This window comes from Augochlora pura, chromosome 7, assembly GCF_028453695.1.
Source record: "Augochlora pura isolate Apur16 chromosome 7, APUR_v2.2.1, whole genome shotgun sequence".
Lineage (NCBI taxonomy): Eukaryota > Metazoa > Arthropoda > Insecta > Hymenoptera > Halictidae > Augochlora > Augochlora pura.
In genome coordinates, this window is record NC_135778.1 from 33,437,572 (window position 1) to 33,461,220 (window position 23,649).

General features: G+C 42.0%; 1 protein-coding gene across 1 annotated transcript in view; it reads right to left on the reverse strand.

Annotated features, from left to right (window-relative positions):
- The window catches only part of Ache-2 (acetylcholinesterase 2), a 171,891-nt gene that overhangs the window by 15,988 nt on the left and 132,254 nt on the right, over positions 1 to 23,649 (reverse strand). Inside the window, exon 3 of the mRNA XM_078187922.1 lies at positions 17,573 to 17,725. Coding sequence (XP_078044048.1) covers positions 17,573 to 17,725 — 153 coding nt within the window. The remainder of the gene's footprint in view (positions 1 to 17,572; positions 17,726 to 23,649) is intronic.

Consider the following 23,649-nt stretch of genomic DNA (forward strand, 5'->3'; position numbering starts at 1 on the left):
GCTGCAAAAATTATATCGCAAGAATTAACCTAGGGCATCTAAAACCGTAGACTCCACTCTTTAAAATGATCCTAAGTAAACTTTCCTCTGATATTTATTTCGTTCAATATAGCAAGAAAGGTCAACAAATTAACAGACTGTATCTCTGAGATTAAAGAAGACAGGAGTCCCGAATTGCAACGTCGGAAGCAGCCATCACGACCCGATTTTATTCCGCGGTATTATCTATGTATTTGCAACTGCAAATTGCCATCCATCCGACCGTGTTATCGGCCCATTTCATTCACACATTAACAACCATATCGGCCTTCACCAGCGCGCACTGTACCGTCTTCGGCTCGTTCGAACGATTCGCCGCGAACAGCTTGATGTGTCCGAAGGGAAATGCAATTCAATTTGGAACTCGGGCGTAAGTTGGTTCGCGTTTAATTCGGCTGCGACGCGAAATGGATTAATTTTACACATCGCGCGATGTCGGGAATGGGGGGAGAGGGTGAGGTCGAGACAGAGCATTGTTTAACTTCCGCAACCGGAGCATCGGGATGGTACGCGCGGCGGATCACCGCATCACGTTCGAATTAATTTGGTTCTGGCCCCCGTGAAATTGACGCCGGTTTCCGCGCGATTGACGAGGTTTGATCGCGCGGTTGCTCGTCGCCCCCCCCCCCCCCCCCCCTCCCCAGCAGAATCAATTAGACCGCCCCGCGATGTTTGTGGGAGCTAAGGGCGAGCCAAGAATATTTTTCATTTATATACCACCGGAACGCTGTCGAGCGACCGGCTCGTAAAATCGCCGGGAAGCCCGCTCGCCGTAAATAATGCCGCTTCCCCGTCCGTTTATGTTCCCCGCGAAAAATCGCAGTTTGAACTTTAACGGTCTCTCGCATGAACTTCCGCGGACGACGCGGAGGGGGGGGGGGGCGATAATCCAACTTTTTCAGACGCAGCTTCAAACTTCTACGGGCACGATCATTCACCGGCCGCCCCGGGAATTTATTTAATTCCGGCGGAATGCGGTCGATTGAATCGCACTCGATAAATCCCAGATTACACCCCTCCCTCACCCCGTATCCAAAGGGTCGATGGCAGAAAATGCTAGCCAGATTTTTTGGAGGCCGCCGCGAGAGAGTTTGTTCCGACGGGATACCGCGAAGCTGCGTTTTCTCGACGCGGATACCGGACGCGCCTCTGACGCTGTTACGTCAGGCGCTCTCCCGTGTTCGGTAAACGTCGTTAATTTTAACGATCCTTAAAATTACAAAGGCTGCGCGGCGGTTCGCGGGGAGGGGGCTGCCCGTGGATCGTCCGGAGGGACGCCCGGAGGCGAGCATAATGATATGGCGATCGATAATGCCCAACGGAACTCGATGGAACGCTGGAATTTCGTTACGCCGGCTTAATAAACGTGCATCGAGCGGTATCTCTTAATTAACCCGGCGATTTCCTACGGTACACACCATTATCGCCGTTACGCACACCCTTTCGTTGGCCGACGTCCAGGCGAAAAATTAACTCTCGCCGGCAACCAGCTTCCACCGTCTTCTTAATCCGTTTTCCAGTCGACGGGCTCGTTTTTTTTTGCGATCGCTCTGTCGTTTGTAATGGAACGGGCAATCTTTGACCATTTTATTGGGTCGAGGGAATAGAATTTTCTTTGTAGTATTTATTCGGTATGGTATATTCAACGTATATACCTTTTCTACGAAGAATTTATTTGAAATATTACTCGAATAAAATTTGATTCGGAATGTTATTCGAAATGTTAGTCAAATACATTTTATTCAGGACTTTATCCGAAATGTTACATAAATAAGCTTTTATTCAGAACGTTATTCAAAATGATAGTTGAATAAACTTTTACTCAGAATGTTATTCGAAGAATTTATTCAATATTAGTTAAATTAAATTTTATTTGAAGACTTTATTCAAAATATTACTGGACTCAAATTTTATTGAAAAGGTTATTCGAAATGTTACTCATTAAACTTTTACTCAGAATGTTATTCGAATAATATTCTACTCGAAAAATTTATTTAAATTATTATTATAATCAAATTTTATTTGGAAAATGTATTTAAAATGTTGGCGAAACAAATTAGAAATGTTATTCGAACGAAATTGTATTCGGACAGCGTAGAATTCTGTCTATAGAGAGGTCAAAGAATTCTTTTTAGTAACAAGACCTTTGCGATTTTGAAGAGTAAAGACTTCGCTTTCGAACGAGCGCAATCAAATAATTGTTCTACGATTTTTTTTTCACCAATTCATGAACGATTCAATTCAAAGTGTGCCGCTTGAAATCGGGGGGGGGGAGTGGGGTGGGAATTTTTGGTCTTCGAAAATGTCACTTTAATCGCTGTTCGGAGCACTATAACTTTTGACAGAAATATCGTACGCTGATGAACCTAGGCTTATTTTAAAGAGCAAGGATTGCGCTGTCCAGCCACCTAAATTACATCGCGACAGCATCGCCGCATCGTTATCAATCGTTATTTTCCTAGTAATGTTCGCTTGCTTAGCACCCCGAAACTCACGTCCCTATAGAGAGCTCAACGATTTTTTTTTGTAATGAAATTCCCGTGGTTTTCAAGCCTGAAGTCTCCTTTTTCAAACGAGTTGAAAAACATCGCTCTGCCATTTGTTTTTGTTCCGATTCTGTAGCTCTTTTAATGAAAAGCGTGAAACCAGCCATTTGATAACCCGACCCCGGCGGGTCAGAAAATTCGAGGCGAAAAACTCTTCGACATTCGAACTACTGTAACTTCGACAAAAACAATTGTATCGTGATCTACGTTGGATCGTTGTAAACAAACAATGTACACACTTTGTCATTAACAAATTGGTTCTTCGTAAAAAAATTTGTTTTTCACGCAATAATTAAAAACGCGAATGTGGTCATTTTCGATCGTTACCTGGATTCAAATGTTGCCAGATAGATTAAACAACTTTTCTTGTCGGCTGGAAATAAACCTGACCTCACAGCGAAAAGCTTCCACTTTGCATCGAGCCGAAAAAACTTGCTCTGCGATTTTCCTTTAACGTTTTACCGGAATTTCAATTGAAAGTGCGCCTCATGTTTCTAATACCCCAATACCACGTGCATTAAATAACATTATATCTACAACGCTAACTTTAAACAATATTTATTTTATCTAGTCTATTTACTTCATTTCTATTTGATTTGTTTGATCAATCACAAATGATGTCGAATATTTAAAAATGTATGTAACAATATCGGAGCTTACAGTAGCTCAAAGTTAAATTCCCGTTCCTATTTTTATTTTATTTATTCTACTATATTTTATATTTTTATATTTTTTATATATTTATATATTATATTATTTAATAATTCTTTATATTTTATTATTAAAATCAAATCTATTTATTAAACCTTAATTAATATCGAGGTAACTCACATTTAAAAAATTATATAATAATACTGGAGCTTGCAGTACAATCTAACACGTTTCAATAACAGCTAAGAAATTATTGGTTGCCACGACGACCGATTCACAGGCTACCGATCGCGGAGAAAGCCGATTTATAAGTTACCGGTCGTTAAAGCGTTAACATCCGGAAGAAAAGTCTCGCGGACGAGCCACGGCGCTGAATGCATCCCGCGGATGATTCTCCTTAATCTGTTTCCGGCGTGGCGTCCGATTTAAATAACATCTTCGTGCAAGCGATTCTTTTCATCGGACGATTCCCAGGCGTCCACGGGCGCCGCTCGATTCATCGTTTCGCAAGGGAATGAGCGGCTCCTCGCGCGGAGGGTTTGCACAACGTGATCCGCTCGCGGTCGATAATGAATCTCGCGCGCTGAAGACACGCGAGGAATACCGGCGCGGAAGGATTCCCGATGGAGGCCGGGAATCGGGGGTGGGTGCGCGGGTGGGAACGGGGCGCTATTCAACGACTCGATGGCCTGCAACTGCGCGGCGGCGGGCTGCAACCGTCTCGTTCCCATTAATTCCTTTGGGCCAATCGACACGCTGGACGCGATTCACTTCGTTAATGAATCGGCCGGGTTTGTATTCACCGGCGAGCAATTATTTTTCAATCGTCACGCGGAGAAAGTAGATTTCGAGGGCCCGCCGATTACTGAAATTGGAGCGCGTTTCGCCTGCGGCTTCGAACCGCGTCCGGCCGATTCAATTAACAAGCCGGCCCCGGAGCCTCTCGAAGCCGTTATTCTTCCTTGGCCCGAACGACCCAAGGAGATATACTGCCGACAACGTCCCAGCCACCTTCGAGGATTGCTGGTCACGGGTACGAACTGGACCTAGGCTTTTGCTTAGGTCTTGGTTAGGTCTTGATTAGGTCTGAGTTAGGTCTTGGTTAACTCTGTTCGAGCCTTGCGTTAGGTTGGGCTACGGGTATGAACTAGGCCTAAGCTCTTGATTAGGTCTTGGTTAGGTCTAAGTTAAATCTGTGTTAACTTCGGGTTAGTCTTGGTTTAGATTGGCCTGCAAGTATGAGCTAGGACTGTGCTCCATCTTCGGTCTTGTTTAATTCTGAGTTAGGTCTGGGTTAATTCTGGACTAGTCATAGGTTAATCCTGAGTTATGTTGGGACCAAATTGAGTATCTCAGTGTATAACTTCCACCTAATATGGATATCGGTTAAGTTTGAGTACTCTAATGAAGGTTTGAAGAGTCTACAGACTAGATCTCTGGTAGACGTTGATATTTCTGTCTCTGCTCTCTCGCAAAAATTATTTTGAGGGAAATGACTTAGACTTTTTGAAAAACTAGACCTCGGTCTTTAAAAAAAGGTTACGTAGACGATTCTATGATATTTTTTCTGGAGAGGTTACAGCAGTTCTAATATCGATGTTTTCCTACGCAAGTCTTCTTATTCTAATGATGACTGTGCAATTTTTATTTGAACTGCGATAAATCGGTAAGAAAAAAATCACAGATCAATTCTATTGCACTTGTTAGAAAGAGGACACTTCACTCTTGATATTGCTACAGTTTCAGTTTTTCAGAAAATATTTTTGATTTTGCTACAACGATGTATACTCGAAAAGTATCGAAAAAAGTGACGATTTTCATGCTTCCGTTCACAATTTTTTTTCCCGTGAAAATTTTTCCAAATGAAACATGATACCGACGTTGAAAAAAAATGTACACACTTTGTCATTAACAAATTGGTTCTCCGTAAAAAAATTTGTTTTTCACTCAATAATTAAAAACGCGAAGGTGGTCATTTTCGATCGTTACCCGGACAATTTTTTCACCATTCACAATTTTTTTTCCCGTGAAAATTTTTCCAACTAAAGCACGATACCGACGTTGAAAGCCCACATTTTACCCTTTCAAGCGAGCCTAGGTAGATTGTTCGCCGGTGTTTTCCTACAAAGTTACAGCAGATCAAATATCGACAATTGTTTTACACAAGACTGGTCGATCGTTATTCCACTGTTGACTGCACAATTTTCGTTCGAACTGCGATAAATCGGTACGAAAATTAAAACAAGACTACGTAGATCGTCTACCGATTTTGTCCCACAAAGTTACAGCAGATCAAACATCAATCCATTCTGACGACGGTCGTACAACTTTCATTCGAGCTGCGACAAATCGGTAAAAAGAAAATCGCAAATAAATTTTCTTTCTTTTATTACAAAGAGGATATTAAACACCGATACGATATATTTCGTTATTCCGCAAAATGTCCCTGAACTTCCCAGTGCAACCCACTGCGAGGTCTTAGCCTTGGTCGAGGCTAGGTCAGTAATGTTGTCCCAGCAGCCGCGACCAAACGCGGAGCAGACCAATGTTGGAGCGAGCCTAAAGCGTGCAAAGGCGTAAGAAGAGTCGGGTCAGACCTCGTTACCCACGAGCGAATATAATAAAGCAGGTTCAAAGCGTTCGCGGATCCAAATTGAGCGTACTTTCAGCAGCGCGAATGGAAGCCGGGCGCCGCGCGTCGCCACTCGAGTTCTAAAATCCACGGCACAGGGTATATTCAAATTAACGCGAGCTGATGGAGGGAATGTGTTCGGCGCGTTGGTAGGTGGCTTCGGTAAGTCTACAAGGTACACGTGTTCTCGAGGATCGTTCCCAGGTTCCAGCGTTAACCCGTTTCCGACCCAGTTACCCTCTTTGAACTCGTTTCGCCCGGTTCTCTCGGTTGCGGAACTTTTTCGAGACATTCGAGTGGCTCGCTTCCGTCTTCTCCTTCCTCTTCTTCTTCTTCTTCTACTGCTGCTACTACTACTACTACTACTGCTACTACTACTACTTCTTCTTCTTCTTCTTCTTGTTCCCCGTTCCCGGCTCTTCGTTCACGGTGCTAAAAAATTAACAAGAAAGCGGGACGAGTCGTTTCATCCCGTCCCTCTATCCGCATGCCTTTCGGCGCTCCTTTTTGCCCGTCGGTGAGCCGGGGATGGCTGCGAGAACCGGTCTAAGTAGCTCGCCCAGGACGCCGAATGGACCTAAGTCGATTTTCGTGTCCGCTCCCAAGGGAATTCAAAGTGGGACGATAATTGCCCTGGGTCCTGGAGACGGCCCGGCCGTGGGGAAAGGGCCGTCGCGTCCCCCGTCCCGCTCGCGTTCCTCGGCGAAAAGCGAATCCGCGGCGACGAGTGCGCTCCCGAGAGGAAGACAAACGGGATCAAGGAGACGCGAAAGTGGTGCTAAACCTAATCCCACCACGGGCCACGGGTTCCTTTCCCGGCGGTGACGTAATTGACGTCGGCGGACGCCGGCCGGGCCTCGTTTCTTTTAATTAAAGAGAACCCGTCGCGCAACAAGATCTCACTAAGCCTCGCGGAGATCGACAATCTTTTCTTACCGCCGCCGTCGCGGAACTTCGTGGACGCTGTTCTCGCCGGGAAATCAGGGCCGAGCCGAGTTCACGGACTCCCCATTAGGTCTCAACGAAGTCTGCGTCGAGTCTGAAGGGTCTATGCGAGGTCCGCCGAGTCTGAACTGAGCCTGACAAGGGGAAAACCCTTGGAGAACAGTGCGCGTTTCACCCGGAAAACTGGCTAACGATATTCGGATATCTTTCGCGATATTTGAACTGCTATAACTGTTTGTTAATATTTATGCAAATCTGATGAAATATCAATGATTTTGAAGCTTGAATTTTCTACTTTTTCATGGGTTATTTTACTACTTTCAATTTCTTTGTGTTGGGAATATGGACTGATACATGTGTGAGCAATGCCTGCAGATGGAGGTAATCGTAGCCAAAAACTAATCGTAAAGTGTAATCGTAATATAGGGTGTCCTAGAAATGTTTAATAACACGGAAATGGGAGATCCCTGAGTTCGTTTCAAGCAACTTTTTCCTTTATACAAATTTTCCCCGAGGCTTCGCTAATGAGTTATTAACGAAAAACTTTGACCAATGAGAAGCAAGCATTGCTAGTACGAGGCGGCTCAGCGAGTGAGCGAAAACGGGCTTCGTCCGCCTAGCGCTAACAGTACTTGCTTCTGATTCGTCAACGTTTCTCGTTAATAACTCGTTGACGACGCCTTGGAGAAAAATTTTACGAAAGAAAGAATTGTTTCTAAAGATACATAGAGTTTCATTTCGTCTAAAATAAATTTATTACTTCTTTACATTGTTTTATAACATCATAATAAACCTATGGTGCAAACGAAATTTCTTTTCGTAATACCCACGATCTATACTTATGCAACTTAGATTTCCAACACTTTCATAATCAATCATTTCTATCATTAAATTCTTTAGGGATACTAGCACGTATGTGTAAGATTAATTTTCTTAAAATCATAATTGTTCCAAGTCTAAAGACAATGAGAATCAGTTGAAAACTAATCGCTACAGAATTCTACAGCAACACCGAAGAAACCTGATCGAATGAAATGAAATGGATGATAAATAAAAAAGAAACAATTAAATAGATTGTCACTATAGAAATTCATCGTTGAAGAGGTCGATTAATTTTAAACTAAACCAAGCACTGAAATTTCATGAAATATCAATTATTAACAATTTATAAATAAAAAGTTCACGCTAAATTAATCTCAAACTATATGTGGGGATCTAGCTAAACTGTCCTCAGAAAAAAGCAATGGCCACGGCCGTTGCATCGACCCGTGTCCGTTAGGTCGATACGCGTTTGTCCTCTGATCGAAATTTCAACGGCGAAATGTCTGTACATATATAAAGCATGCAATGCGGCGGTGCAGGCAGTGATTAAAAACAGCAAGTGAAGAAGGACATTGAAACGGCGAAACAGCGAGGCGAGCGAGACAGCGAAACGAATACAAACTGGAGTTTTTTCTTTGTATTTGGGCGGCCGAGTAAGCGGCTTGTAATTCATACATCTTCTGCTCAATAAACGGACATTCCTTATTCTAAATCTAATTGCACCTAGCAACCACAAAGGTTAAATTCAATATATTCCCACATATATGATTTAATTATATTTTTAAATAAACTGAACTTCAATCCCACTTTCAATTTTCTAAATTAATCACAAATTATATGACGTCTCGTTCTTCAAAAGTATGAACTGATCCTATTATTCGACAATCCAAACGTCTGAAAAATTAGAATCCGAAGCTGAGTCGGCGAGACGATTCGAGCGGATGGGAACATCTTTCTCGGAGGAATCCGACCGTGCAGAGACAATTACGTCGATTTCACGGGAGGACGCGGGGTTAGAGGACGGCGAATCGGCGAGGAGATTAACAGCTCGAGCCGGAAAAGGAGTACGCGGCTCGTGACGGAATATGGAAGACTCGAAGACGCGGCCTTAAGGGCGTAGGAGTGGGAGGGGAGGGGGGGGGAGGGGGGGGGGTGGTTAGGTCGAGCGTTAAGGGGGTTGCTTTAACCGGAGAGCGAAACCGTTATTAAGATTACGGGCGGCGCGCATGAGTAATGACATCCTCCTTTGCTTCCACCGCCGCTCCCTGATAAATTACCTCCTTCGCTAATTACTTGGGCCTCGGTATTCCGCTTACGCGCGTTTCACGTCCCAGTTAGCCGCGCACGCCGCGAGAAACCGGCCGAGATCGAGTGTCTACGAAAGTGAAACAAGCCCAGCTTTGTTTTCGGCTCTACTACGCCCCCCCCCCCCCCCACCCTGGATCCTTGATCTTACGGGGTATCGCTGCCGATTTAATTGCTAGTATGCTAATCAGTTCATTGGACGATTCTTAGGCCGGAGTTGGATGATCTCCATTTTTCGAATTTATTTATCAATATTTGTCTATTTATCAATATTGATTTATTTATGTAATTCTTTGTTTCTTTCTTCTTTTTTTATAAATATTTATTTATTTATTTATTCATTTATAAATGGACCGAAGCTCTTGGAGTGCATGCCATTGGAACAATGAATTGTGTTACAGTGTTACAAAAGAGAAAAGTATATGTAAATTTAAGAGAATACAAAAGAATTTTAAAAGATAGTTCATTTAACATTGCGAATAAATTTAAGACTTCGTTTACAAGTAAAAGGTTGATTTTTTATACATAATTAAATGATCGTTTAGGTGGAAAGCAAAGAATGAGTAATATTTGTCTCTTTTTCATTTATCTTGTTTTGTTATCTTTTGTGAATTTGATGATATTGTTTAGAGCATTTTAAAGATCATTATTTTTTGGCTATCACGTGTATTTGACGCGTTGTGACGAATAAACAATGAATAAAAGAATAAAATTGTAACTGATCAGTGACCATTCTAATTGTCTTTGTAAATTCCATTATTTGATAAATTCCATTATCTGAAATAATTTATTTAGATTTATATAAATAATTAGTTAATTTTCATCTTTTATTAAAATTTAGAAATAAGAAATAATTTTTTATTTCAATTATTGTTTAAGTGAGACACTAGTACGTATGGTATATTCAACCTTCTGTAACTTTGGGAAAAAAGGTCAGATGACGATGTGTATCATTGGGAGGAGCAAAGTCTGTACTTCAATATGCCAGATTTAGTTTTTCATAAGTTACTTTCTTTCCATAAATAATTTTTTGAGTTCCGCTAATGGACCGTGATGTGAAGATAGTTATTTTTGGACATTTCTCAACATCGAGAATGCGTGGAGGGCGTTAAAAATATTTTCGCAGTCGCATACTATAAAGATACTGAAGCGCGAAGTCTCATCTTTCCAACGAGCTCGAAAATATTGTCCTACGATCTTTTGCTGTCATTTTATGGCACTTTGAATCAAAAGTTTGACACCGGTCGTTCGATAACCTAAGCGATTGGGTCGCAAAATCCTAGACCGAAAATCCTTCGACATGTGAAGTATCGTAACTTTGTGGGAAAAAGCGTGCGGCAATTTTTTTGGCCGCGTTGGAGAGAGGAGACTTTGCTTCATAAAATCAACTAAAATTTATTGTCCCATGATTTTTTCCAAAGGAGGTACAATATTCTGAAAATCGATGATTTCGCGACCTCGTGTCAACTAATCAAACAGTCGACGTCGCTCGTTCGATTAAAACCGCGATAGATTGGTGAACAAAAGTTAACTAAGTTGTTAAACCTGTTGGAAAGAGGAGACTTCTATCTTTAAAATGAGTCAAGGTCCATCGACCTATGATTTTTTTTCATGACATTACGATATTCTGAATATCAATGATTACGCGACCTCACGCCATCTTATCTAATAGCTGGCGTCGCCCGTCCGACTCAAAGCGCGATAAACCAGCAAGGAAAAACTGCAGATCAAAGTTCTTGACCTCTTTGGAGGAAGGAGACTTTTACTTTCAATATGGACCAAGATTCATGGTCCTACGATTTTTTTCCAAGCAGTTACAATATCCAGAAAATCGATCATTTCGCGACCTCGCATTAACTCATCAAATGTGCGACTACGCTCGTCCAATTCAAAACGCAATAAACCAGCGAGCAAAAATCGCGAGACGAAGTACTTCATTTTGTTGAAAAGAGGAGACTTTTACCTTGAAAATGAGTCAAAGTTCATCGTCTCACACTTTGTTCCCACAAAGTTACAATTTTCCAAATATCGAAGATTCGACAACCTCAAACAGCTCTACGTGTCCGACACAAAGCTCGATAAACCGGCAAGAAAACACCGCAAAAACAAAATTCTCGATCTCGTTGAAAAGGGAAGGCTATTTCGTCGGAGTCCGCGGAGGTATTAGCGAAATGAAAAATTTCGCGAGGAGCCGCGGAGACGCTTAGAATTTGAATTCGCGATATTTTCGCTAAAAGATTCCGCCGGAATTCCAGGAGAGAATGAAACGTTCCCAGGGGTGGTCCCGAGGGGCGAGGAGGGGGTGGGGGGGCGATGAAGTGGCTGCGGCCGTGGAGCGGGACCGAAGGAATCCAGCGAATTTCGAAAATTTCTCAAGTCCCGTCGCCGGTGTTTCAACGTTCAATCCCCGGCTCGTCGAGGCTTGATATTTCTGGGCGCTCGTAACGCTCCGCTCGTGCGTTACATAAATTGTGGAACTCTAATGTCCTCTCGAGCTAAAGAGGCGATGAAAGTTCAAGAGCCCTCCGCGAGCTCCTCCCTGGCCCTCCCCCCACCTCCCACCTATATATGTATACATAGCCCGGTTTTATAACTTCGTCGCGGAGACCGTACATGTATATCGAGAGACGTTCCGTGATAAACTCGACGGAGCTCGTCGTGATCCTTCGCCGGGTCGGGCGATGTTCCACAAACACGGCTTAACCGCGGAAATTGCGGGGGCGCACGGTGGTCCGGTTTGAAAGATTCACTGTCGCTTAACGAAAAAAGTCAACTCTTGATAACTGTGCAATTTGCATTGCTTTGCAATGATCTGTGGAACTCGGAAATGAGAAAATTAATGGAACGAAATTAAATATCTTAGCTACTAAGGAAACCTTAATCTTCTTCGAGGTGTCCTGCTCATTGTGTTCCATATTTTTGCTGAGTCTTTTTTTATTATAAAGATCGTACCTTTTTGATAAGGAATTATATATTTTTTCAGTCATTGACAGCAATGACATGTAAGAAAAGTAACAATAATTGGTAGACTGTGTGACAATTATGAAGCAAAAGACGTTCGAAATAATTTATTAAATATCGCAATGTTGTTTAATGTTTTTCATTTTCTATTAATTCTTAACGAAATTGCACAGGTTTAAGTATATTGATTGTTGTTATATTTTTTTATTTATATTGTTAACACGTTCGTTACCAGCATCTGTGACAACCACGATTTTGTATTTGAGGTAAAGAACGTTATTACCATTTTAATTTAATTAAAATTGTAAAACATGGAACAAAGATATTTCTATTATATTTCATATAATAGAATGCGATGCATTTTATGCGATAATAAATGTAACTATGTGCGCCAATGATGCTGCGAGCGATCGTGTTAATTACTTTCATCTAACCAAATAAAAATACCAGAGAATTGGTATCGTCGTTAAAATCGCAATTGCTGACGACACAGGGACTCTATTATAACAAAACTTAGTTAAAAAGTGCATTTCTCGCTCTTTAAAATGTCCCAGAACTATTCCTCCACGATTTTTCACTAACAAGTTGCAGAATTTTTAAGAGTGATATTTTCGAAAATGGGTTTCATTAAAATCTCTTTTAGATCTCAGTTCTCCCACTAAAAATTTATAGATTGGTAACAAAAAGTCATAGGTCAATGATCTTGGACTATTTAGAAAGAGGAGACTTCGCATTTCAAAACAACGGTAGTCTTGGCAGCCAAAAAAAGTCGCTGACTTTTCCAGAAACATTTAAATCGTAAAAATGACTCAAAATCGAGCATCTTCATTTTTTTTTATTTGCCGTTCGGAGTAAAAGTATATCAGAAAAATCTAACTTCCGCGCTAAAAAGTTTACACATCGACCTTCAAAACGAGGTAACAACTTATCACAGAATCCTTTAAATACGACCCCACTGCGAAGCGTCTCGCTTCGTGGATGCAAGGGCGAGGATGCTGTAAATTTGGAAAATCTGTCGGAACTGACGAGCCACCTCGCCGGAAACGAATCCGACGTCGTATCCGCCGAATAACGAACATTTTCGCCGGCTGTCCGACTTATGCCCGGTCCGTGCTACTTTGCCGAGCCGTGTCCGACCAGTTATCGACTCGTTCCGCCGGCGACGCTCGTTCCCTCGGCCAGAAGAGACACCGCCGCGTCCAAGGGATCCCTCACCTGTGTCCAGGATGATGAAAATCGAGAAAAAATTCGACGAGCCGAGGCCGCCGCGGTTATGATCCGACCGAGCTTTAGTCAAGCACAATGGGGGGATCTCGGGTAGCTCCGCGTCGATCCCATCCACTCGCGGGCCAGCTTTTTTAAGCCCGCCATTAACGGAGAACGGATATTCGAGACCGGCGAGGAAATAAATGATGGAGGATCACCACAAAGGGAATGGGGGCGACCGAATGAATTTATTTGTGGGATCGATCGACAAGGCGAAGCCGAAACCTCTCGCGGAACTCTCTTTTGTCGTTCTCGTGCCGCCGTGGAGCCGTCCGGGTTTCGCGCCGGTTCAGCCAAGATTTATCTTTCATTATTTTTCTGTCGCTGTTTCACGCTCTTTGAAATTCAAATCCCCGCCTCGCGACGACTCCTGCGAATTCTTTTTTCGTTTCCAGACAATGGGACCTCGCAGAATGAAGTCGCGGCTCTCAGGACGGGATCGGAAATATTCATGTGCGATTTCCTTTTACCGTTTTATCGCCGTCTCAGTGAAACGCGAAGACTGTCATTCAATGAGTCGGCTTGGTTGGTCGTAAAATTGTGCGCGCATCTTCGTTGTGCAAAGCATTGTTGGATCGCGAGGAAGGATCGCAGGTCGATGAAGTTTAGTGCGTTTTGGAGGTAAAAGTGTATGCTTTAAAATAGCGGAAGGTGTACTGTACTAAGATTTTTTTAGGTAAAGTTACAGTGCGAACAGAGAGATTGTCGTTTCTCAGGTATTTTTCATATTCAAATGCGTTTGCAGAAGTTAACAAAGTTTCGTCGCGACTGAAATTAATGCGTTTGTTGAGTTTCCTTTCGAACAAGACAAGAAGATCGCTGCGCGAGTTCTTGTTACCATTTTATAGCCCTTTGAATCGGAACTGTGAAATCAGTTGCATTAACTCGACTCATAGGTCGATATTCAAAGTAGCATAACTTCGTGAAAAAAAAAATGGTAAGGTGATGAACCTTGGCACATTTTAAAATCTGCATTTTTTATCAACTTGAGTTACATTTTGCTAGAATTTGTTTACTCCGCGTAGCAAGCAGAATCGTAAAAGTAGTTGCCTTCTTAGCCATTTTTTGCATTCAAATGACTCTGCGGAGGTCAGCAAATTTCTTCCTCGGTTAAAACCACGTGATTTCACGGAGCGAAGTTTCCTGTTTGCAACGAGATAAAAAAAATTGTCCTTCGATTTTTCTCTACAAAGTTGCAGTAGGGGAGACCAGGGTCTGTTGTAACGCCGGGGCGGTAATAACAGGTTACATATATCAAAATATATAATAGATATTAATATTATTAATATTAATATACTGTTAATATAACCTTGATATTTGAAATATATTGATCTGTTATTGGTTGGTGCATATGAAATATGGGATTTTTAAGCGAGCATATAAAACTGCATAACTTTTTTCAAAAGCTATTGATTTAATCAAAATGTGCCCCAGTTGTTTCAATACACTTTTCCCAACGCGAGTTTAATTCATAGATGTCTGTCTTCAAGAAATTCTGATTTTTCGGAACAATAAACTATATATATATATAATACGGCATTTTTCAGACTGTCTCCATTTACATACTGTTTAGCCCATAAAAACTACGCATACGTCGTACAAAACAATTGCGAAATTAAATGAATTAAAATATAAAATTTTATAAAATATAGATCTTTCGCCAACCGACTTTCACTATTTTAAACATTCAGGACAGTTTTTACGGGCTAAATAGTATATAGTATTCATACAGGTTGTATAGTATTCATATGCACCAACCTAATACTTAGATACCTGCAATGTATACATCTATCTGCGAAAGAAAACAATAGATGCTTGTATAATCATTATTAATATAATATTAATTAATATTAATACACATTAATATTAAAGTTATTATGTTAACATAAACTTGACATTTTAACTACCTTGATCTATCGTATTTAAACAAACATGACATATACATCTGCACGAGTAAGAAAATTATAGTTATTAATATGATTAATATAAATTAACATTAACATCAAATAAATTAATCTATCATCCCCATTTAAATATAAAATATACATCTATGCGGAAAAGAAAATAATATCCCTGTATTTTAAATCGCGAATAAAAATAAATCTGTTAATTGAGTAAAAATGCTTTTATTTAGCAAACAAACCATTTTATATTAAATCCCTCAGTTCATGTCTTACAAAAATACCGACGGTAATTAGCATTAATACTAACGACCACTAAAACCCGAGGTCGGTTGTTACCATTTCACTCGCTTCCAACAATTCATTAATAACTTGGATATTTCTCGAAGCACAACAAAACCACTGCAACTGAATAATCTCGTATAAGTAGGTAACAAGTTCGCACTATAATCACCATTATAAATGCAACATTTTATGTGTAACATCGTCCCGAAGTCAAAGCGCCCTTCTCATTCTGAATGAAAAGTGGCGCGTAAACTCGAATTCTCTTAGCGGCATATTTGCACTAATCGCTTCGCATTTAGTTGCTACGTATTTATTTCTTTATATGAGCCATTCACTAATCAATTAACCCTCTCAGCCACATAAAAATTAGTAACATTAAAACACGACGGTTACTTTATGGCTACTCTGTCCTATTAATTTCATATATCATTAGATGAAACAACAACTATGTTCACGTATTCTACAATATTTATTTCAATGTAGACATAAAGAATATTTAAAAAAACAGTGCACATTTTCCATCCCAATTTTCCACTTTTTGTTTTATAAAATTAACCACTTAGCAGCATCGATCTATATTAAAGATAAATTTTATTATACGTTTTATCGAACACACTGGATCTAGTTATTTTAACAGATTTCTAGCATTATCCTAAAGTATTTAAAATTTATAAATATATTTCATAAATATAGTAGCCTAAGTCGTAGAAATATTTTTGGTAATTTTCCGTTCGCAGCTAATAGTTTAACATATTTAGCGCCGTCAATCAGCCACTAAGTAAAATCAATCTCCACATAGTTAAAGCAATTTAATTAATTAAATAAAAACTAGAAAGTTAATATTTATCATAGGTGGTGGCATTAGAACTCGTTCGCATTCGAAAAATGCTATTCAAATTCAATTTGCTCAAATGTATTGCAATCAAAGTTGAATTTACAAAATTGATCAGAAATTAGCGTCACCCAGATTTCACTGACGTGTTAATCAATTTGCAACGAATGACCGATAAAACGAGTCTATTTTCGTTCGTCCCTGATATTTTTTTATTCGACAAGAGAAAGGGAACAGTATGCGGCAGCGATGAGCCTGAACAGACAGTCGACGGTGGCGCGTCGCGGCGGTTCGGTTTAAATAAGTCTCTCGCGGGAATCACGCGACCCATTGAGCCCGGGAGCCCTTCGTGTTTGCGTTTCCCTGGGAAATCGATGATCTTTCTCCTCGGTTGAATAATAGATTCGTCTGGAAGTCGATTCCCGGCGGCCGGCGATAAGGGGGCCGGCTTAAATCGAGCGAAAGAATCACGAGCCGCGGGGTCGCGTTATCATTCCCATTTCGCCAGGTGACTGCCGTGTCGTGTCGTGTCGCGTCCCCCCGGAAATGTCAAGCTGCGCCGCGACTATAATATAATGGCCGTATATCGATCGGACCAGGCCTCCCGCGTTTCACGTGACGCCGTGCCCCGTGACCCGCACACGTGACCGTCGCCGGAATAAAAAAAAAAAGGGAAGAAGAGAAACATACCGTGGCGTCTACCTCCGACACTCGCCAACAGATGGGTTCCTTTCCCGAAAGCTACCTGTGACCGTTCCTGTTTGTATACATGCGATGAGTGAACTGCGCGTGTTTGAATGTGTGAGAGCGCGAGAGCGGCCAAAAAATATCGATTGATGAAGAACAAACGAATGAAGCGATCGCGATCGCGAGAATAAAAAGGAGGTTATGTAGTCAGCATCCAGGCTTGAAGCGTTAAACATCGTTTGTACTTTTACTAGACTACATTTATCTATTCCTTTATTTGAAATATTAAATTGAGTGATTCTTCAACCGAGATATCCGTTTGGAAGACTCGCGATAGGGGAATCCCACATAACACTGTGAACAAAAAGTAAGGTGAATTTGTTTATAAAATGTAAATTCTTTATTTATTCTTTCTTTTTTTCCTAGGTTGGTAGGACTGTCTATAACATTTGCCAAGCGTCTGTTTGTCAAAAGGTTTAATTATTTCCGAGTTACACGTGTTTTTGTGAGCAAGCAAAAGTCATCACGATAATGCACCATGTCATACTGCATTGATTTTTCGCGACTTTTTTGCCAAAAACTCGACTCATATCGTTCAACAACCACCGTATTCACCTGATTTGGCTCCGTGCGACTTCTGGCTATTCAGCAAACTCAAAAGGCGAATGAACCCAATACTCTATCTGTTCCGTGTGCCTACCTGAGTGAAGAAGTAGTAGTACACCTTCATGCCGCGGGCGGCGAACAGCTGGGCGAAGTGTATTGACGGGCAGATGAAGAAGTAGTCGCCGACCACGTCCGCGATCATCTTCTGGTAGATGTAGCCGTTGTTCACCTGCTCCCAGTCCGTGTACTGCAACGAGACAATGGAACATGTTTCAGAGAATGATTGGGATCGTTTAAGATGATTGATAGTCCCGGTATAGTTTGGACTGTAGTTTCGCGAAGATTAAAAGTTAGCATTATCAGTCGATTGAAAGGTGTAACTTGATATATAAATAATAAGTATAAATTAATTATGTCGAGTCTAGGGATGGTTTAATTAATTTGTCAATGTGTGATTTAATTGTATAAGTTTTATGTAGTTTAACTAAAATAATGCAGTAAGTTCTCTCCAATTGTCCTTGAGATTCTAAGGAGAAATAGATCATTTCGGAAGAGGTGATACGATTTCTCGATCGTTGTGGTTCGTTTTATAATCATTGACGATCAGCGATTATAAAACTGAGTTTACAAGCTGACGAACAATTGGAGAGAATTTATTGTATATATCTACTGGCTGTAGAATTACGCCATTTTATAATTAGTCAGTCGTAAAAATCATCTAATTTCAATTCTGAAGAATTAAATATGATATATATTTTGTATTGATTCAGTTTTGTTTACGGATAATAATAAAAAATAAGATAGGAATAGTATTTTTCATTTTGTAAGCTAATGGTATCTGTACATATATGATTAAATTTAACAAAAAATATTGTTATTATTATATTTATTTATACTCTTCATGATGGCATAAAAGCTCTCGTTTTATTTCGTGTGAAATAAATTAATTACTTTCTGCATTGTTTTATAATATCACAATGACGCCACCTGTTATAATTGGACTTACTACAGTTATAAATAAAAATATAATTATAAATAAAAAGTTTACGCTAAGTTAATAAAAAATGATGTGATTTCTCATTTAAAAATCAATGGACCTACACCAGAAAGTCTGTTTCTGTCAATAGCATCGATTTTCATAGCAGATTTCGTATGGTTTAGAAATGTTAAAATGCTTATTATCAATAATACTCAAATTCAAGCGACTCCATGAACTGTAATAAACATTTACAGTACTCTAGGCAAACGTAATTCGAAGCCTCCCTCGCAAAACGGCTCCGTCACACCATTTCCCGTCGTCGTTTCGCGACGCTTTTCATTCAAAGAATCGCATCGGAACGACTTTAATCGAACAAATGCGCCGGTACTTTTTATCTCGAAAGTCCAACGGGCCCGCGCATCACCATTGTCATTATTTTTTCCGGCCGCGTTTATTCTCCCGCCGGCGCTTTCCAAGGTACGAGATCTGCTCCTCCCGCGACAAATAATGGAAAAAACCTCGAACGGCCGGAACACACACACACACACACACGGTCGAGTCTAAAACGGTGGCGGTTATATAATGTTGCCCGTTCGAGAAATAAACAAACAAGCCGCCCCGATAGATCTCCGGCGGGGTTGCTCACGGACCAACGGCGGCGCGGAATTTTTTAATAAAAGAAGAACGGTATCGGCGCTCTCCATATTTTTACGCTCCGACAACAAACTGCGAACCTCTACGCGCGAGTTTCGGAGCCCGGTAAAATTCGCGGCACAATCAAGCTCCATTTATCACGGTGGCTCGCCCGGAGCCCGGCTCGGTTCAATACGCGCCGATTATTGCTCGTGTTTCCGTGTAAATAGAACGACGGCCCCGCGCTAACCCCGCCGGTAATCGTTCCGAATGATGAGGCGACCCGGGAGCATCGACGCCGCGCCGTCCGGTCGCAAGAAAATTTCCGCGATTGGTCCGCCGCGCCGGACAATCTTCCCACCTCATGAATATTCTTAACGAACTGGAGGCGTTACGCAACAGAGACGTTAATTGGATCGAATCTAGGGGTCCTGAATAAAGATTTATTCCTCTGGAACTGGCGAGCTGCTTTCCAGGTTAAACTGTGAACGGATACACTGTTTCCGCCGCTTCTACGTTCTCACTGGAGTATCTAATGACAGCTAACGCCGCCTGCTTTATACTAGATACGCCCATCAATGATTCTGTGTGCCTGATTTTATACTCTACTTGGTTTCATTCATTTAGGATTCCTTATATTTTTGATTTCATTCTATTTAGCCCACTGACATTTTCATTGGTCCTGCCTACTGTCCACTAGGATCGTTTATATTTTATAGACACGCCTACGTTTAGTTCTGTGTGTCTACATTCGTATTAGGCATGCCTGTATCCAATTTTAAGTGTCTACATTTCGGCTGGACTAGCATACTTTATGGTGTTCGGCGATTAGATTTTTGTTGGATCTACCTATCGTTTTTCCGACGTTCTATTTGGCCTGCTTACATTTTTATTGGATCTGATTATTGTCTATTAGGATCGCCTATTTTTCACTATATACGCCCCCATTCTATTCATTGTGCCTCTATTTTTATTAGGCTTATCCACATCCAATTAGGACCTCCCACACGTCGTCTGGCTAAATATGAACCTACTAAATATAATCCTCATATTTAGATTAAATTGGGACCTCCCATATCTCTTCCAAACCTGGCTACTTTATATTAGATACCCCCTTCATTCAACTATGCCCGCCTACATTTTTGTTGGATCTGCATATTGCCTATTAAGAACGCCTACATTTCGCTAAAAACGCTTACATTCAATTCTGCCCACCTAAATTAATACTTGACTTACCTATTGTCGATTGAGTGTGCATAATATTGTATGAACTATTATTACTATTTTGTTTGTCCCTCCAACATTCAACATTTTCCACCTATATTAAACTAGATCTTTCCAGTAACTATACCAATCTATGAATTGGGCTGTACCTTTCCACCAATTTATAATACACGGCTACGGCAATCCCCTCCCATTGTTATTAGCCGCTCCTACTGCTTCATTGGCTTCATCTCACTTTTTGTATTAATTCCGCCCATTTTTGTATTTGCCCTTCCCACTTTTTTGATCGGCCCTCATACGTTCCTATTGGCCCCACCGATTTTGTATTGGTTCTTCCAATTTTTATTCGGCTTCTCTCACTTTGTATTGACACCGTTTCTTATAGACACCTCCCATTTTGTATTGGCTACGCCGCTTTTTTGTATAAACCGCGCTCTGTGCGGCTCGCGTGTACGCGAACGCGACAACGAGAGCTACAGGTAAATATCCGTGGCTCCTGTTTCAGACAGGCGAGAAATTCCACCGAGATGGTAATCTTGATTTAAAAGGGACACGGTCGTTGCCGCGGCGGCGCTTATAATTCACGCAACCATCGCGTCTGCTGTCCTCGGCGGCGGTGGGTACGTTTCCCGCGACAAGAACGCGTTACACCCGCCGGATTACGTGTTCGCCGCAAAGACACTCCGCGGGAACTTTGATTAAAGCCTCGAACCGCACGGTGCGTCGTATCCCGTGGTACCGGAGCCCCGTTAATTCCGGCCTATCCGCCGCGGGAACAGCCCCGATACACGGGTAACCGTGTCTGCGCCACCGGTCTCATTAACCACGCCGCGAGCCGGGATGGCGCCTGCAATCGTTCGGAAAAAGACAATGGGGCACGGTTCATTTGCGACGGCTTTAATCGGGCCCGGCGGCTTCGCGGAACGGCGTTGCCCGCCGGGCCATGGAAAATTAGGGAATTCGATGACCGAAATTTAAAATCGGCCACGCGCCATTCGCGATAATCCTTTGATAAAGCGCGGCGAGTCCCTCCTCGGGCCGTTTGCGGAGTCGGCCAATCGAATCCGGTGCTTGCCGTTTGAAACGAGCCAGGACCGTTGCTATGCCCGACCAATCCGGAACGGTTCCCGCGCGCCCGCTGCTCAAACGGCAATCAAATTTTTCATTTCCTATTTTCGCGAGAAGGAAACTCAGCTTTGTGTCGCACGCTGAAATAACTTCGAACAAATTCTTCGATATTCGAGGTACTGTAACTTTGTGATGAAAAGTTGTGCGACAACGCACCTTGGCTTATTCTAAAGATAAAAGTCTCTCCTTTTGAACAGTGAAAGTTGCGTTTCAATAGAATACTTTTTCTAAAAGCTGCAATGCGAAAAGCGAGACAGTCATTTCTCAGCAAATTTTCAGATTCAAATGCTTTTGCGGAAGTGAAAGAATTTTTTACACGACTGAAATTAATTTTATTTCGAAGAATGAGACCTCCCCTTTCAAACAAGCGCAGAAGCATTGTTTTACGAACTCTTGTTACCATTTTATAGCTCTTTGAATCAAAACGTCACACGATGACCAAACTCATGGTGCCCTTGAATCCTAGACGAAAAACCCTTCGAATTCCAAAGTACTGTAACAATATGAAAAAATCCTAGGATAATAAATTATAGTTTATTTTAACAGTCAAAGTCTCCGCTTTCGATCGCTGTAAGTTATATTTCGCTGAAATTATTTTTACCAGAGTAACAGCCCAAAGAGCAAGGCTAGGTATTCACAGCGACATATCAAATTCAAATCTCACCGAAAAGCATTAAAAAAAATTGTTCTCTAAAAATGCACCGACGTTATAGGATAAGAAATGCATTGGAAAACTCTGTTGTCTCGTTTTCATGCGCTTTCATCGCGATACCGCGAAGCGGAACAACGGTGGGATGGGGATTGCGGGGCGACGACTCTCAGTCGCGTTTCATTAAACTAGTGGACGAGCCGCGAAGTAATCTTTGAGCAATCAAAGTTGACCGGCGCGATTCATCAAGTTAACCGCGGATCTCGGCTCTTTGCCGGACCGTGTCGCGCGCGGCTGATATACCCGGACGCGTTTCGCCCGGAGTTTCGCGCGGCACGGACCAGGCGCGCAGGACGCGCGGGCCGGATCGGAACGGGAACGCGAGAAAACACGGCGCTAAAGGGGCCGGCGTTGATCGATCGACTACCGGCGTTAATTATCACCGGGGCTTCGGTTGGAACGGGAGGCTAATTAATCGAAAGTTAACCGGCGCGCCGAGGAAATCGAGGTCGCACGCTTTCCGCGGAAGCGCAAGTTTCCGAGCGCGCCGAGAGCGGAGCGCCGAACAATCCTCTTCCCCGTGCAACTAGTCACGCGTATCCGCTTCCACTTTTTACCGTCGGCGCGCAGCCTGCGACCGTAGCCGGCAACAGGTTCGCGGACGGTAGGCCTGGAGAACGAGAATCGAACTCGGCATCCCTAAGCGTTCCCTTTACGGTCCGTCTGGCTGGAAAATTTGTTTGACGAAGAAACTTCAGCTCCAAGGAACAAACGCTGTGCCACGTCTACTGGAAATTCATTCACTCGCCTCTCCGACGCGAGCATACCGGGTGTCCGCGAACTCTTTCGTCGCGGCTCCGCACCGGAAGCCGAGCCCGGAATCGCGGCTGATATTTTCAATTTCGAAGCTGTCTGCCCGGTGATTCGAACTCGCGGATTCGTTACTTTAACGATGTCTCTATGGAGTGGGGAAACGCCATACTTTTAAGCCTGAGTGGCAACTGCACTTCAAACTTCGAGTTTGTTCGGCAGTCGCTGTTCACGAGTTCGTGCGACAGTGCGAAGTGCGAAGTGCGAAGTGCGAGGCTGGTATCTTTTTCAAGGAGGCGTTACTTTCCATTCGGTAAAATGGATATTGTTTCTGAATGGTATATATATTTTTTAGCACCAACGTGTCGCGAGAATTGTTAACAGATACATACCTGAAACGATAGATTGTAGATTTAAATTTTTGTACAAAATTAAATGTATTTATTGTGAAATTATTTTATGTTTATGTCGGAAAAAAATTTATCAAATTGAGAAGTTGTTGTAATTGTATTTAAGTTCTAGTTGCACGAGCTTTATTTTATAAAAGAAGAAAATGGGCGGATCGAATGAGAGGATCGAACATCACATGGGCGGGGTAAACATGAAATAGGCGTGTCTAGTTGACAGTGGGAGTGGCCAGCTGACCGCACGCATACTCGCAAAATAATTATATCAATAAAAACTATATCACTGGACGAAAATCATAAGTCTTGTGCGCAAAGTGGGCGGTCCTGAAAGAAGGTGGGCG